General features: G+C 42.6%; 1 protein-coding gene across 4 annotated transcripts in view; it reads right to left on the bottom strand.

Annotated features, from left to right (window-relative positions):
- The window catches only part of SFMBT2 (Scm like with four mbt domains 2), a 107,572-nt gene that overhangs the window by 71,279 nt on the left and 17,759 nt on the right, over positions 1–18,534 (bottom strand). For 3 of the 4 annotated variants that reach the window (XM_062624750.1, XM_062624749.1, XM_062624748.1), the window contains exon 4: positions 15,237–15,477. In XM_062624750.1, the coding sequence (XP_062480734.1) occupies positions 15,237–15,477 (241 nt within the window). Of the gene's footprint in view, positions 1–15,236; positions 15,478–18,534 lie in introns of those variants that run through there. The other variant, XM_062624751.1, reaches the window with a different exon arrangement.

The following is an 18,534-nucleotide window of genomic DNA, read 5'->3' as shown; positions in this document are numbered from 1 at the left end:
GCTGAATTAAATGGTCTCAGACATGTGCACACACAGAGCTCCTGAAAGGTATTTCTGAAAGCCAGGCGATGCCCAGCGTCTGAAAGCTCTGAACAAACCATAAAACCATAGGGGTTCCTCCATCATTAGTATCAATGTCCATTAGGGTGACAGCTCACTGTGAAAATGAGCATCCAAACTCCATCTCCCACCACTTAACCCCAAGCCTCCCTGTATGTGCCTTGATTATTTTTACCTCAGCTTGCATTAAGCACCATGCTCAGTGCTCAGAGGAGATGCATCATGAGCGATGAGAGCTCCAGCTCCTGATCTTCAGACCCTAGATTCTTAATGAACACTTTGTCAAATCAGCAGTTCAGGATCATTCAGGGAGGGGGGAAACCTGCTATTTTGATTGTACTTCTAAATCCATTTTTATCCTATAAAGATAAAAGAAATAAATGAATAAAATTGGAAGGACTCTGTTATCCAGGCAAAATCAGCATCTTAATCAAGGTGTGCAGGTCACAGACCTCAGACTGCGACTGCAGGAGACGGGTTATGAGTGCACCTATACAAGACGCTGGTACATACCCCAGGTTACCTGTACAAAATTGCACTTAGAGGCAGTTGCTTCCAAACTATAACACATTCAGATGAAAATCAAGAAAGCATTTAGTCATGCCTGCAGGTACAGAGAACTGCTGTTGCAGGTAGGAAGAGATGCACAGACCCTTTGTTAATTCTTGATTTAAAAGTTTCAAAAGACATAAGGAAGAATGTATGTGTGCTGCTTGCCCATCATCCACCCTGGTAAAGCCTACATATAGCAACTACATATGCTCCCTGCATCCCGGAGATGCAGAAAGAGGAGAAAGGTATGTCTCAAAAGCAAAATGCAAAATCCTGGATAAATCCCCATCCAAGTTAGCATTCACAACCATAGCCAGAACTACTGCAATACAGAATCATAGAATTATTTAGGTTGGAAAAGACTTTTAAGATCATCAAGTCCAAGTATTAAATTAACGCTGCCAGGTCCATCACTAAACCATGTCCCTAAGCACGACATCTCAGCTTGCTTCATAGCCTGAATTAGTAGCTCTGACTACTGTTGGGCACTCACTTGGACCATGCCAATAGTTGTTATGAATTACTATAGGGGTCTTTCACATAATAGTGCACCACACCAGATCTCTCCTGTGCTCAAAAGTGAAGTTACTGGAGGAAGGGAGGTCTGGAGGTTACTTGATTCTGACCGAAATGCCAAACGCTCTCACTTTTGCAAGTAGAAACAAGAGGCATTTTTATGCTGTATCTTCGGGATCTCATAGGCCAGTCCCAAATGGATTCTGTGGCATAACAACATCTAAAACTTATGTGCTGTTCTGTAAGGGGATGTCACTGCAGTATAAATACTGTGCCCAAGGATCTGACCTCACACCTCCAAACACTATCCAATTATCTCACACACTAAGTGCCTTTCTCACTTCTAAATCCTACGGTCCCTTTCTGAAGGCTATTCTTTGGAGACAGCTCTGTAAAATGCAACAAATTCACTGCAGCACAATGTTCTTACATAAAGCATAAAACAGTTCACTGCACAATTACCTTTCTTAACTGGCAATGCTGTCTACAGCAAATACCCACTATGAACAAAAGGATCAAAACATCCAAGATACATAGAGGGACCTGATACCTACTAGATGATCTTAAGGTCCTTTCCAACCCTAACTATTCTATGATTCTATGATTATAAATACATTCTGGATTTGTTGGTTTTTTCATTTTCCATCTTCTACAGAAGGATCAGAATTAGTGGGGACGATGTTGGCAGTTTATTCTATGCATTATATTGTTTAATACACTACAGAAGGATCATTAAGACAGCTCTTTCTTAGCTCTGGTGAGAAGCACCAATTAAAAATACAAAAAGGATGGAAGCTTTGGTCAATGCTTAAAGTTTTATTTTCCTGCTATCAAATTCAGACATACATGAACAGAGAATAGCCAAAATCACAGTTTCTTACTTTTTCTGCCTTTGGCTGATGCTATAAGTCTAGATTCATCTTACCCAACAGCTACACCCGTTTATAAAATGTATGCATCTAGTCTCACATTATCTGAAATTATTGGTGCCATGGCAGGTAAAACTGGAAGTCTCAAACCGTGCCTTCTTTTGAAGACAGAAGCAGTGATTTGAAAGAAAAAGCAGGCCATTACTCATTTCAGCCTGAAAACCCAACACAAAGGCAAAGAAGCATCTCAGAAACAAGAGACAGAGGGAGACCATGTCGGACAGGACACTGGTGCCATGATGGCCAAGTTGGTGAGGAACAGTGCTGCAAGGGACAGACAGTAAAGCAGGATGCACTAGGTCTAATTTAAGGATTGGCCAATGGCTGTCCCTAAATCTCACTGCTCACATGCAGAGCATGGAACAGAACTGGCAATCTAATCATCCCCATGACCCAAGAGTGAGCCAGCACAACCCCAAATTACCACGGAAAGAGCCACAAAGCCTCATTCACCAGGACTTCACCTTCTGACAGCCCACGAAGCAGAAACGTGTTTAAGAAAGAATAAATAAAAGCAAACAAACTAATTTCACACTTTGCAGTGCAGTCTGTAATTAATCAGAATTGCAGTGCCAGCTTCTAATGATCAAATCCCATTTAATCACTTTGGAGCCTCTCGGCTGTGTGATGCTAGCACCACAAATCAGAACCTAGAGGGCCTTATGAACATTCATCATGCATTCTTCCCAAAATTAATGGTACAGTCTAAGCACAGCCAAGCCCCATGAGGTGCTTAACCTCCTATGCACAAGGTGTAAATTCATAATCATCATCATTGCGACACCATCAAAGAAATACTCCATCAAGGCTCATTTTGCACTTGTTAAACGTGTTTTCTTCACTTGAAACTAGAAAAGGGCTTGAACTATAAATCCCAGGATCAAAACCAGCCCCCAGACTTTGAAGAGTTTAGATTTGAATCAGAGATCAACGTGGAACATTATGCAAAGGATCATCTGCAATGAGAATAACAGAGTGTTACAGGACTTGAAATGCCAGCAGCTTTTCCACAGTGCTGCAAACCTCCTTTGAATTCTAAAACTTCAACTCCTCCATCACTCCGCATCAAGTTGACTGGAGATGATGATGCTGTGATGGAACCCAAACGCCTTCACTTAGAAATTAAAGGCTCCCAAATCTTAGTGCAGAGCCATGGTTCATTCAGCTGGTTTGTGACCAATTAATCTCATCCTCATCACAATGTTTCCCCCAAGTTTTTTGTGTTTCTAAAAAAATTCTGTAGATGTTCTACAGAAAGAGGCTTTCCAAGTGGAGCCACCCACTGAGGTCCAGGCTCAAGAACAGCAGCAGAATGGCTAAAAGCAAAGCAAGACCCTGTAGAACAGGTAGTAGTCAAATGCTCATAGTGTAGATACTTCACATGCGCAGGGACTCTTCAGTGACCTTCCTAGGGTTGTTCAGCATGGGAGGATTATAGCATTTCCCCTTCTATAGGCTCTATACTCCTCATAGAATCACATAATAGTTTGGCTTGGAAAGGACTTCAGGTCACCCAGTTCCAACCCCCTGCCATGGGCAGGGATGCCTCACACTAGACCATGGCAGAGCTTCTTCAGTAAATGTGCAGCATACATAGCAGGATGGCTTCCGGAGTTTGGCAAAGTTTTCCATGGATGCATGCTCTAGATTAACTCCAGCACTTTAGGAAGTAGCTGCGTTTTTACAGCACAACCTTAAAGTTCTGACTTTCCTCTCATTTCTTTATCCATTCCCAACAGCGAGAGAGTTGGAAAAATCTTTTTTCTTTTTGCTACAAATGCAGGAGATGGATGCCCTGCCTCACAACACAAAATAAACCATCAATCAGGAAGGGTTTCAACATGTCCTTAAGCCTATATGCTTGTTGGTTTCTTGGTTTCATTTTTTCTTTTGTGACCAAAATCAAACAGAAATGAGAGAGCACACAAACAGATCCGGAAACAAATCATGTGGGAATTCAGAGCTAAAGCTTTCCAATGTCATGTAAAAGGGCCAGAACTGACCCATAATTTGGAATATGGGTTACAGGAATTGGGATTTAACTATTATCAGGAAAATGCTTTATAAGAGCATTACTTAAACCTCTACACTGCGTAACAGCTACGTCCGTGGGCTCCAGGAGCATATGGTCTGCCTCAGGAAGCAAACCCTTCCATAGTGACTGGGAGCCCACATTATCATGTGTAATGAGGGAAAAATCCAGTGCAAGTCACAGCTGGCTCGGGATCATGCTGGTGCTTGCATCTGCCACTAGCAGCTTCCTGAGTCTGCTATATACATGCTCTTCACAAGCAAAATCTGAGGTGCCCCTAGGTGTATCTAAAGGAATGCTCTGCTGGAGACACGACATTAGATATCCTGGCTTGTCCTTGGCCCAAAAGAGCACAGAAAATCCTCTCAGTTCTAATAGATATGATTTAGTCTGATCAAAAAAGGTCCACTGAAGAAATGTGGACACCAACTTCAGCATGTGATGGATGAAGTCCCTTGTGCTATTTACCCTTCTATTTACCTTCCCAGCTCTTACACCAATGCACAGAAAGTCACCTCCTTCTTTGATACAAAGACCCAAAACTGTGCCTAACTTGGAATATGAACGGTAGGGTTTTTTTTAAGTCTCCACAGATGTCCCCAGTGACGATTATTTAAGTCAGTCAATGTTTTACTTATTATATCACCACATATATTAACTACCTAGGCCTAGTCTTCTAACTGAGATGGCATTTCTGTTCTAAAACTCCTTGGGGGGAAATTATGGGAGACTGGGGAAGGGAAATTATGCGTAATTACCACAAATAGCTACTTAAAATCTCTCAAACTGATCATTTTAAAGAACATTTTATTAAAAAACTCATTCAGCAGGACATTAGTCAAGTTGACTATGTCAGAAAAAGGGTGGTTTGCATACACTGTTATGCTTTCAGGGTCAAGGCACTCATTTTCCTATGGCTTCTGGGCCTTCCACTTCTTCAGAGCACATGTTCCATGCGGTGGTGTGAGTGTGGAAGAACAACTCTGGATGGTCACTGCTGGATATTCAAGGTGCAGATCTCCAGAATCATGAGGGAGGTGAACACTTCAGGGGTATTTCCTTGAATAATCCTTGTCGTCTCCTCAATGGCTACAAGTCTACAAATGGGGCTGTAATTACTCTGCTTGACAGTTGAACAGATTCTCAACTGTTCTGCATTTTGTTCTGTTCACATGGTCTCCATTAAATAGATAGCTGATGTTAAATGGTTGCTCAACACAGCAAAAGTGCCAGTTCTTCCATGTTACTGACTCCTCAATCACATTTTTTTATTAGGAGCCTCACTGGGACTTTAATTGTACAGTAACTTACATCTTTCCCTCCCTTAGCACTTAAATGTCTTGGGAATCAGATTCTGCTGTTCTGTGCAATGGACGGAAGGCGGGTTTTGCAACAATCATCACCTGTAACGGTCTCCAAGGTACCTTCTGAAAATCCACCCTGTTTCACCTACTCCTAAAGAGCAACTTGTACTAAGCGTCAGGTCCGAAACCAATGGTTTAGTCACAGCAGTGTCTGCAGGGTTATCCTGCAGGCTGTGATCAGAATTGCAAGCAGCAGAAGGCAAAGTCGTGGGGTCTCAACTGCTCATCTTTAGCCCTTCGAGCATCCTTAACGGAGCTTAAGTCCCACTGAAATGTTCTTTCCTTGCAGAACTTCGGGCTGATCAGTCAACTATTGAAGCTCAGCACTACTGCAAGGAGTTTTGCTTCATCATTCTTCACCAATGTTGAACCTTTTTGCTGTGCAAAGGGCTTGGGCTTTCATCTACACAGACACAATCTCACACATTGCCTTATAACACTAAAAAATAAATTAAATATAGGTCTACATGGGTTTGGGCAAACCAAGTTTCCTCAGTTTCTAACACAACCCCTCTTTTTTTGCCACTGCCACACGGTGACACAAACTCCATGGTGATGTACTTCATTCAGCCAAGAGGGATAAATTCCAGTTCCCAAAGCTGACCACTGCACAAACTACTGGCTCCAGATCAATGACTGAAGTGGGAAAAAAAAGATACAACTAAAGAATAGGAAGTACTTCTACTCCTTTTCATGGCAAACGAAGATGAGACATGCCCCATTCCATGCACTTGGTCCCAACCCCACCACCCCTGCACAAAGGTGTATCAGTATCCAAGTTTGGGCTGATCCTAGCTCATTGAGCAGCCCTGCCTTCAGTAGATGCTTTCCCAAAGTTAGCTCTACCTCTCTGATCAACCTTGCTTTTACCTCCCTACTGTGCTTTATTTGCTCCTCACGTGCATGGTCCAGCTGTGAAAGAATCAACTGGATTCAGCCCTGCTGTTCCCAAGGAAAAATCAGGTCTCTCAGGACTTCTTTTTAAAGTATTGCAAAGACATGGAGCACAGAGCTAATACACATCCTGGCCATTTGTTATCACAGACAGCCATTAAGCAACAGCACCAGCACACCCGAGCTCCAGCTTTGCCAATAGCCTCAGCTTGAGGAACATTTTAATCTCTCTGTATAAATCTCTGCAATCCAGTGCGTAAGTGTGCAAGCACCTCTGCCCACATGGGGCCAGACTCCATGGCACTTCTCACTTCTGGCTAGTTCTAGTCCTTCAAGCAGTACCAAACTGGGTACTGAAGTCTTCCAAAACCCAAAAGATGCCTATTAGTTTACATTCAGAAATGACCCACATGCTCAAGTGATCTCCCTGCCGGATAATGCAAACCTCAGCTGGGGTCCCGTAACACCTACAGCTATGATGGTAAAGGATGGCTGGCTCCTCAAGCTGCTGGATAAGGAGGAAATCTGTGCTCTGTGCCTTGAAACAGCAGATGCACACCACAGAAGAAGGATGAAACAAATCATTCCTTGATATTCAAGCACCTTCTATACAGGAGAACAGGTATCAGGAGAAAACAAACAGATCCAAGTACACAGCTATGTACAGAAATGAACTAATATCAAGCTTGACTGAAAAAGTTGATTAAATTAGTTTAATTTAAAAGCCCAAACAAACCCTGAAGGAGGTTCTTTGTTTATTGCTTTCTACCGACAGCACACGTTCCTGAAGAAGCACCATGTGGGCATGAAATATTTATTTATTCATTAAAGCTTTCATAAAGCTCCACACTATTGGTTTCACTCAGGATATATTTATAACTCATCAAAGTCCACAAAAATCACTGCTTTTCTTTTCCACACCTCCACTCCCCCTCCAGATTGTTTGTAAAAGGATAAGGCTTTCAGTTTTCATTGCAATAAGCCTGAATCCACTGTTGCTTGTACACAAGGTGCTGCTGCTTTAACCATAACAGATTCATAGTTCAGCTTTCCCTGTACCGCGCAAAAGGGACCGTGACAGTACTGCAAACCATACTGCTGCCTTATAGCATTCCTGATAGCAACATCATTCATTTATGGAGGAAGGCACCACGTACCAGTCACAATACATGAAAAAAGAAGTCAGGACACAGTCCACCCAAGCAAGGGAAAGGCAGTCAGAAAGCACATTCATTTCAGTATTGGTATGTCCAAGTTATTTGTTATCAAACTTCAACCCGTCACTGAAACCCCTTCTTGAACCCTTCCTTGGCCATCAGCCAACCTACAGATTAAACCCATGCTCCAAGTTGAGCTAATAACACACTAGCGTAAACAGTGCTATATTATCCTCAGTGTTTATTGTAAAACTCTGTAAGACTGTTTTACTAGGTTTAATGACTACATAGCTCAGTCCAGTACAGGAACAAGGATAGGTTACACTTATAAAAGCAAGTACTTTCCAACCATAAGTGAAAAAAATCCAGGACTTGCATTAGGAGTGTGCAGGTACAATTGCATCAGTGAAACTGTCCCCTCTCTATGAAGTTGCACTGATACTTAACCCTGGTGTGAGCTAAATCTGCTTTACCCACCTAATTCTAAACAATTAAAAACACCCTAAAACACATGCTGAACAGGCACTTTGGGTGCATTGCAGGGTGCCTCATCACTGAGTTCATCCCTGTCTCGTTGGACCACCGCTGTCTGGTCAGGCCTGTTCCTGTTTCCCTTATTCCATTTGCTTGTGAGAATAAATAAATAAATATAAATACAGCACAAGCAGATGTTGCTGTCCCTGGAAATGGCTTGCCGGCTGCTTTTCTGCTGAAACAGCTTCTTACTGGAAAATTAGGTTTTGATTAAAGTGTGTTCTTTTCTTGCTTTTAATAAACAGAGCCTACTTCATGTGCAAGCTTTGGGGTTGTTTTTTTACTGGAAACCTCAACCATCCTGTACAGCTTTGGCTTTTCCAAATGCCTGATCCTCAGCAACGGCTGGGTTCCCCAGGCACAAGAAGTCTTCATGGAAGACATCTCAGGATGACTCCACAAGGAAAGACCAGATCCCTCATGAGAGAAAGTCTAACCCACCCAAAGGGACCAGAACCCACATATGAATCCTATAAGGCACCGGTGCAACTCAAGTCAACGTTTTGAGTATTTAATCCCAGAAACAACTGTCCTGACAGTTGTTTTCTTTTGAGGGGAAAAAACAAACTAGTTTTTGCCAAATGAAAATACTGAAGAGAACAAAGCAGAGAGACTTTGCATTTATGATTTCTGTGAAGGGGAAGAACACTCTTTCTAAGACAGTTCCACCAAAAACTCGAGAAGCACAAGGAGTGACCCAAACTGATGAGGCTTCACCCTAGGGGAAATCTTCCCCTTAGCAGAAAGCCCAATAGTACCCCATGGCCATGGATCACTGCAGAGCCAAGGCTGTGAGCCTCAGGATAGGTACGTTCCCTAAGGACCACCTCCACCACATTCCCAATAATTGTGAAACAAAAGGATCTATGTTTAAACAAACATTGATTTTTTCCCTTGATAGCCTTCATCACTTATGGCAGGGGAAGTTCTGGTTAGATATAAGGAAGTTCTCTACTGTGAGGGTGGTGAGGCACTGGCACAGGGTGCCCAGAGAAGTGGTAAATGCTCTATCCCTGGCATCCCTGACATGGTCTAGTGTGAGGTGTCCCTGCCCATGGCAGAGGGTTGGAACTGGATAATCTTAAGGTCCTTTCCAATCCAAATCATTCTATGATTCTATGACATGGCTCCTACTAGGGCAAAATTCAGCCCAAACACCCCCCAGCTCTTCACCCAAAGCTGGAGTTATTTTTACCTCCCCTCCTCTCCTCTCTGCTGCCATCATTAGGAGAGCAAAGCAAAAAAAAAATGTTATTTTTAATATGCTCATTAAGTGTAATCTGCTAAATGTTCTATGCCAATGCATGAAGCTGCCTACTATGTTAATAGAATATTTAATTGACATTTATTGCTGACTAGTTACTTATGCTAACGTCACCCCTGCATAATTAATGGCCTGCTAAAGTCAACTTGAAAAGCGCACATAAAACTCTGCACTACGAGTCATTTACAGTACTTAAAGAAATCCTGCAGTTTATTTACATTAGCTTAGTCTAAGCTTGGTATTGATGGAATAAGAGGATAAAAACCAGGCACAGAACGTTAAAAAAAACACAAACTATACACTACTTTAGAAATACCCACAGTCTTTGAGAGTACAACCTGCCAAAGATGATTTCCGAGTTTCATTTTAGCTGGCTTAAGAGCCTAGTTCTTAGCTGATGTAAAACAGCATAAGCTCTGTGAACACCAACTGATTTTCTCCAGCCTCAAGCTCTTAGGAAGTAATATTTCAGGTGAGCCTTCAGTGAAAGAGCTACACAGGGGCCAGATCTGCTCTCAGTTACACCAGTAGTTGGGCTCATCTCAGGTAACTTGGTGGAGGAGAGCCAACTCTTCACAAAGACGAAAGAAGAAGTCCACCCTGCCCATCTGATCCCTCTACCAGCACTGTCATTACAGCCCTGCAGGTATAGCTTAAGCGTTATTTCCTCTGGCAACAGATACCAGGAGAAAGTTGGCTTTGGTTAATTAAACCATTCCATGATCCCATTTTCTGAGAGAGAAGCTCCGGAAGCCCTCATCCGTTTTCAGAAACGTTATCTCTGTGTTACTGAAGAACCTGTGGACAAACTCTGTGGACACAAGTAACCCCAAAAATGATGCTGAAAGGCAAGTGTATGAGGTGTGCCCCTTAAGAAAGCCTTCTGTGCACCTAGGGAGTCTTGAATGACACTAAATCCACACCTGCAGCAGGAAGTGACTGCTCAAGGCTTCCTCTTCTCTTTGATCCTGTATCACCATCTCACCTTACTGTTCCTGCTCCCCAGTCTCTCTCAATCCCACTACTTTCTGCTGTAGCCCAGCGCCAGCATCTGTTCTAACCACTACACCCATCAGTAATTCCACCTGAGCATTAAAAAAAAAAAAACAAAGGAAAACTTGGCTCAAAGTTAACATTTCTTCAATCTACCTATTCATCTATCTGACCTCTTGCACACCAATCTGCTGTGCAACACAGCAGACCATCTTTTGACTATGCAGAATCCACTGAGTCCTGATGCTGTTAAGTTTTGACATGGTCAATGAGATCTACATCTCTCCTCTCTTACACCTCAAAAACCAGGATAGATTCAGATAACGATATTTAATAATAATAATAGTGATAACAACAACAACAATAATAATAATAATAAAAGCAACAAGTTGTCATCTGAAGGCAACCCGGTTTGCATGGCACGAGTTTCATCTTCTTTTTCATCCATACCCTCCCCACAATCAGATCTAGCACTGAGAATCTGACACTTCCCTCCTCTGGCCTGATCTAGGGTAAAAGTTAATCTGACCTGAGATACACATGAAAACCTATTTCAAATAATGACCAAATGATGTCTGCCTTCATGGGAAGCCTGGGCAGGAAAAATGCTTTAAGTCCACCACTCTTAATGGCATATTTGATGCTGAAGCTTGATAAAGCTCAGCACTATGCAAAAGAGAGTCATTTCACCCCAGGATCAAGATTTGAAGCTTTAGTTCTCCTTGTATCAGTGTAACAAGAGAAGTAAAACCTGCCTTCCTACACATAATCACAGTGTGATTGATCATCCTGATCTCCAAATCCAAGTATACATGGTGTTCAGAGGTTTTCCCGTCTGTACCAGACCATTATAAAGTCAAAATATAAACCTGGTTCTCTCCCTGCTATATTTCTTCACATCTCCGGTCTCCTCCATCTCCTGGTTTACACAGCAAGCAGACCACACAGATCTGCACGCAGAAATGCCCTATCTGAATTTCCATCTGTCAATAACATTAAAGCAGAACCACCACAGCAATTACAAGTGTACACAATAGTCTTGTCACCCAGTGTCTTTAGCGCATCCCAGAATGCATTAAGATAGTGCCAGGAGAGATTCAGCTCTGTTGGCTCAGCTGTAAATCTGCAATCTGTACAAAAACACCCAAGTGTCAATCAAAAGGCGTTCCTGCTCTCCGCGTGGTTCACAATGCATAATTTAGCTGCTACGCTTGTCAGGTTCTCCACGCTGCTCTTCTACCCGATGGTAAACGTGTTCATGAACCCAACTGTCATCAACAAAGGAAAACAGCACATGGAAATACTAGGCTGAAGGAGGCAAGAGGCCTCTTTTCCTTTCACCGTTAAAGGAATTGCTAGTAAGAGAAAGTTTAGTTAGACTTAAATTTTTAATGCTCAGTGCATAAAACACCCCGAGGGATGGAGGATGTTGGAAAACAACCACATTGGCTCTGCGCTGAGGAGGAGGACAGTGTTTGGGTAAGCCACAGGAGGAAATAAATACTGTTGCTGTATCCGTGCAGAATAATACAATAGGGAAATTTTACTAACTGATGGAAAATCTGTTATATCTCATCCCCACAGTGCAGAAAACAAAGCTTGCTACACCACCACAGTCTTGTCACTGTCAATGAACTTTGAAGCAGGTTGTCCTTCCTCATATGAATTACAATTGCTTCTCAGAAAGGATGAAAATCTCACACTCAGCTACTGATGGTTTACACCACAGTTAATACGTAATGAAAAAGAAACCTCTGTCCCAGGACATTACTTTAGAGCTGACCAGAGGCAAAGCTACAGACCATAAGGACAGCTTCACACTTGCCTCAGCTACTTCATGAATAAACATCCAATTCATTCAAATGAGTTCTATATTAACTAATTTAAATAATTTTCATTTTGCTTTGAATGGTAAACAGATCTATTCTGCCAGGATAGCTGAGTTTGCAATTCAAATTGCACACCGATTTGTAATGAGAAAAATATAATTAATGGCAAAGCTTGAAGTAACTACAATTTTACTCCTTTGATTTCCTGCAGGGAGGGAGGGGATGGAGGGTGAAGCTCATAGGCACACACACACCATCCCTTGATAAGCCAATACATTTTATTGGAAACTCAAGTATTTGGCTTGAGCACTCCTATCCTATTGCACTGCACCATAACGACATGGGAGGACATAACATGACTTGACATTTTCCTCGCAGGCCACTGGCACCATGATGCAATACTAATGTCACCCAATAAATAACCATGCAACAGTCCATAAATTAAATGACTTCCTTCTATTGGGATCATAAACAATAATTATTTGGCAGCTGCCCCTTAAAAGCTCTGTGTGTGCATTAAATCAAGCTCTATTGATTTGCTAAACTGAACCAGTCTATTTTCTTGCATCTCTTTCCCATCTAATGAAATCCTTCATCCTGTCACTATGTACCATTCTTGTCTGGCATCGCATTTATAAGATGAGCACTGATCAGTCCAATCTGATTCGCAAGCAGAAACAGAGCATTGTCTCAGTGTTGGTATTTTGCCCATTAAACAAGCTCTTCTTGGCAGATCTGCTTTTTAACCAAAGCCTTCAACTCCTGATTAAAATCAAACCCTAATGACAGATAGCTGGCCCTGGCCATTCTGCTTGCATGGTCTTGCCAACAGAAATGCTCCTTGTAATCAAGAAGTGCAGAATCAGGCCCTCGTAAAACGGGTCCATGCAATCTGAAGCTGTCTTTCCTTTCTCCCAAAGGTTTGACAACAAAATAATGTGCAATGCTAAAAAGGCAAAAAACCTCCATGGAGTTCACAGAGAACAGCAGCTTCTCTTTTACCAATGCAAGACTTGATCCTGCAGGCTTCACCAGACAGAACTCCCAGCACTGCAGTGAAGTTTGGCTCATTAAGATACATCCACTGACCAGCAACACAATTAAGCACAGGACAAACTCCAGACATTTGTGTAAAATAAGTCTAGTACTCACAAGCTACTTATAAACCCTGGTCAGAGCCCAGTTCTCCTTACAGAAAACAAGGGGCGCTCCTGAAAACTCAGCTTCTACCTTGTGGTGTCCCAGCGGGAGACACAAACCCACCTTTGACCACAGGCAAACCCTGTTGGGCAAATACCCAGTGGAGCTCTGCAATTTACGAACACATTTAGGACCTCTCTTTTTGGCAAGTGAGAGGAGTCCTGAAGCCTCAAATCCTCCTGGGCATTTTAGAGGCCTCATTGCAAAATACACCTGAAGCTCTTAAATGTTTAAATCTCTTTTGAAATTATAATGTACACATCTATTATTTCTGAGAACTATACTAAGACATATTCAATAGAGTTAATTCGGTGAGAATGGGAGTGGGAAAACCAAAACAAAACAGGGCAGCTGCCCAAATTTAAACTCCTGGTATACAGTTACAGCACCCAGCCAGAGGAGAAAGGAGGTTTGACCTACTGCACATTTGCAGTCATTCAAGCAAGACAATTCACACAAAGTAGCCACAACCCAAAGAGCAGATTCCAACACTGCCATGAAAAGCAGTTGCCTCCCGTTAGAAGACAATCGTTATTTTCTGTCACAGCTGTCAATAGGATCTCTTACTCCTTGATCCTCACATTTTGAGATTTAGTTTACAGCTCTCTACACCCTTCTGGTAACACTTGTTATAATCCATGTAATAAAAGATAGTTCAAGAGACCAATAAAAGAAAATACCTAACCCCTCTCACATCAGCTTGATTTACTAGCAATAAGCCAACAGATTTCTCACCCATATTTGTCTTCAAGACTTCTCATTTTTAAGCAATCAATCCTCTGTTTATTCAAAACACATAGACCAGAACAAAAAGCTCAGAGTTTAGCTCAGAGTTCACCAGGCACAAAGCAGGAACATCAGCTCTGATTCACAGACCATGTCTACAGCACGCTCAGTGGGAAGCCAGGCAAGCCCTACACCAGGAGAAATCACACATGGCCCACAACTGGCACATATGCTTTTTTCAATGATCACATAAAATAGAAAGTAAAAGAATAACTTCAGCAGCAGAACCCATAAATGAGATTTTTCCAATGCTTTTTTCAATGATCACATAAAATAGAAAGTAAAAGAATAACTTCAGCAGCAGAACCCATAAATGAGACTTTTTTAAAAGCATGCATAAGTTAGAGGCTAAATATTCATCTCTTTTTCCCTTGATCCAGAATAAATGGGATATAGGGGAGGAAAATGCATGAGTAAGAGTGACAAGTAGCCCTCTGCTTGGAGCTATGTAGTGGTAAGGATACACTGTTGTTCTGCTGATGTACATAGCAAAAAACCCAATATTTTTCAAACACACTGGGAATCAAATTCTGTTACTAAGAAACTGTCCCACATGGGCCATTTAGTAATGTACAGCTCTTGCATTCAGCTTTTGTGCACCTAAAAGCTGATAATCACGACATGCTCTAACCTATGATGACCAAATTTTGCTATCATTAATCATGTGTATCTACTGTTGGAGTTAAAAGCTGCAAGAATCTGGCAATGGAAGGGTCTAAACTTTCAGGGCACAACATTTGAGTGCACAGCCAACTTCCGATTTTGGCTACACCCAAACTGATCTTGCTTATTTTGGTCTGTTCTCACTTTGGATGTCACCCTGCAAGAACAGGGCAATTTTCTCCCCTAACTGAAAATCACAGCTTTGCATTTCAACAGCGTTTCCTTGTTAAGACAACTTCTTACAGAAGTGCCTTCTGTTGTTAACCAACTAGGGTAAAAATGCTTTTGCTAGAGACTGGCTGGCAAACTGAATCACCCATTGACCTGTGGGAACCTGACCCTGTCTGCATCACCCAACCCCAACTGATGATGTGAAGCACCCATTCCAGATCATCTAGACATCTGGAGATGAACCACCAGTCCAATATTGGAGCATGACCCTAACAAAACACATAGAACTCACCATCTGGAGGCATCAGGACCTTGTTATTCTGTGTACACCAGCCAACAGGGTGAAGATCTGCTGTCATCACATCACACCAGAAATCTGCCCTGCGGTCATCTCCATAGCCACAGTAACGAAGCAGTAAGAGCTGTCCACACGTTGTAATGATGGTAGCCACCCAATATGTGTCTGGATTGCTCTTGTTGGCCACTTCTAATTTCATCCCTGGTTGGAAACTGCTTTGAAGGCTGATTTCAACCTTACAAAATTAGAAAGGCATGGTGTTACCTTTTCTTCTTTGCAGGGAGAGCCCCCTTCCCAGCTAAGCAAGATGATGCTGTTCTTAAAGAGCAGCTCTGAGGTAGGACATGAGTTGATTGTGCACCTTAATCCAACCACCTCCTTCACAGTCTGTCTGGGCAGGACCATTCCTATCTCACTGGCATATACCCCATCATGCAACATCCCACATGCTCCAAAGAGGCTCTCCAGCAGTGGTAACCTCAGCTGCACTACACCTGAGGGAATGTGACTGGTACCCACCTTCACATCATAAATCTCACTAACGCTTGGGAGAAAGGCGGTATAACTCAAATGAGGTTTCATTTCCCACTGTCCAGCTCTGTCAGGCAGATCACAGGACACATGCGAGGTAGAAAGTCAACTAAGCACCTCTAGGAGTTTAGCCCAACTATAATAATTAGTCATATAACAACACTGAAGCACCTCTTGAGGTTAGACAAGCATCAAGGGCTGAATGCTGTGCCAGGCAGACTAAGGAGAGTGCTTTCACTAAATCCCTCCCCAGCAGCTCAAGCCTCAACCAGCTGCCTCTCCCAGCACCTTTGTATATAAGATATGACCCAGTGCTGAAAAGCAAATGGCTGGGGTCACTGTCCTGCCATCTGACAGAGGTATCACTTCCATTTACCTTACCAGTGACACGTTACATGTAACTTGCCTTAAGACAATGGAGATGCCAGCGCATCTCTTCTAGGACACTGAAGGGACTACTGTTAAACACTAGGGCCTGCTCTTGGCACATGATAAAGTATCTTCCAAGGCCAATGGCATGTCTCTAGCTGATGTTGATAAAGAGGAGGTAGATGCCAGTCCACTGGTTCAGGTGTCAGCCTTGTCTTCAGAAAACTACCCAAAACGTAGCCTATTACTCCTTAGGGGATGCTTAAGGCACTAAAAAGCCTGTAAGAACCTGTCCTTATCTCCTACTGAAACCAGAGAGATTATAGTCTGGTTTAAGCGTATCTCTGATTAAATTCTCATTTAAACACCAGGTTTAAATGCATTCTGTTCACAAACATAAATGTAGTATCAATCATCAGCATCAATGCCTGGAGTCAGGGTATAGTTGAATTGAGGATGGAAGAGATCTTTGCAGATCATCAAAGACTGAAGAAGGTCCGTGACATCTGCTACTTTAGCCATAAGATACGATCTTAGCTCTTGTGATGCTAAGGGTCCTCATGAATAATCCAGGATTCACATTCATTTGTAGCTTTACTCCTTGCACTCACTGTAAGTAAAGACCAATGTGGTATCCTGGAGGCAAGGGACTTGTGACTGGAAATCCCATGAAGAATGGAATCAGACAGCCAGATAATACAATCTTTAACAACTTTCAGGTTCCTGGCCAAGCCATGTTTTTGTTAAGGATCATGTTTCAAATTGTGAAGAACAGTCACTAAGGAGTATTCCCAACACTGAGTTGTCTCACACTGGAATTTCCAGGACTGAGGTGCAGTGAGACACCACAGTCAGAAGGATTATCACGATGAGGTGGGCATCTCCACACTCCTAAAGACACCATTAGGGCCTCCATGAAGCATAAAACTTTCATCTGATTATGGTATTTGGGTTCAGAACTGAGACAAGATGCTCTCTACAGACAGCTATGGAGCAAGGATAAACTCTACAATAACCATTGCTCTGTAATTCTGCAGTATAGGGAATTATTGTCCTTCATCCTGCAATAATCCATTGTTGTTAAAATGGAAGCAAAATAGGGAATGGAAGATTGTATTGTTTTTTTCATCTGTAGATGGAAGAGAGGATTTTTCATCACTGCAGCTCCTTGTCCCTTCAAAACAAGCCAAGAAATCACTTGGAGACAAAGCTGGTTTAATGGCATGACAGCAGCCATCCAAATAAAGACTCCTCTTTAAGTAGCAACCGGTTCTTCAGGAAGCTTCCCTCTCACTGAAGCACAGCTACGCTGCTCCCAAAGGATATCTACACCAGCAAGCAGGCTCAGTGTAAGGCAATCCAGAGCATCACAGCTAAAACCGTGCTCTTTCTGCTGAAGATGTCCACATCCTCCAGAGCTCGCAGACCAGCCAAGTGAAGCTGGGAGAAGAGCCAGCATGACTGACGGGCAGCTGTAACAGAGCAGGCTGCTGCCTACATCTGATGGGTCTGGTAGGAGGATGAGCAGCATTATCCTCATGGGAACTGCAGCTGAGGACAGAGAATCATGACTTGCCATGGCTTAACTCAGCTGAAGGCATTGCAACTTCCGAGTAGGTCAGCAGAGTCTTGCAGTTGAATGACAAAGATGTCCTGCAAAAATCTAACCTGCACACCCTTGACTGTGATGAAGAGCTCATACATCAGCTTCATTGCTGTCCCATGGCCTCATGTGACATCACATGGAGATTAATAGAAGACATTAAGCAACTGGTGTTGGGTGAAGATGGTTCCAAACAACATCCTTGACTGTGACAGGCACTGCTGAGAGACAGGATCCTTTCTTCAAAGTGTGCTATGATAGTCTTCATCAATGAAGATTTCAGACTTTGAACGCTAGCTGCACTAACACGGACCAGAGCAGCAGACCGTGCTGTAACTATCACAGCTGTCTATATGATGTATGTTCACCCAAGAAAAGCATCACCTAGACATGTACTTGGTTCTCATGCTTCTGAGACAGCGTTTCCAGGCAGGAGGCTTCCTATGGTTTCCTAGGATGGTTTCCTATGGGGCATGCTGGACACTAGTGCTGAGTGACCCGGCTAGCCAGCAAATCATGTATTAAGAGCACAGCTTTGGAGAAGTTAGACACTCCTGTGAGATGAATCTCTACAGGTTGGGATGGACAACAAGGAAGAAATAAGAAGGGAAAATAGATGACAAGAGAAAAGGGAGTGCATATAAACAAAAGGAAAGCAATAAAAGCCCTCAAAAAATGAAAATTTGAACCAATGGCAGAGGACAAGGAAATAGCATAGACACAATGCTCTGAGCTGTGATCACAAACACACTAAGTTCCCCTAACACCAGCTGGGAGGCAAATCCCATG

The sequence above is a fragment of the Pezoporus occidentalis genome, unplaced genomic scaffold (assembly GCF_034315485.1).
Source record: "Pezoporus occidentalis ecotype Australia unplaced genomic scaffold, CSIRO_AGI_Poc_V1 ctg270, whole genome shotgun sequence".
Lineage (NCBI taxonomy): Eukaryota > Metazoa > Chordata > Aves > Psittaciformes > Psittacidae > Pezoporus > Pezoporus occidentalis.
Note: the sequence above shows the minus strand (reverse complement) of the source record. Positions and strands in the feature narration are given on the sequence as shown.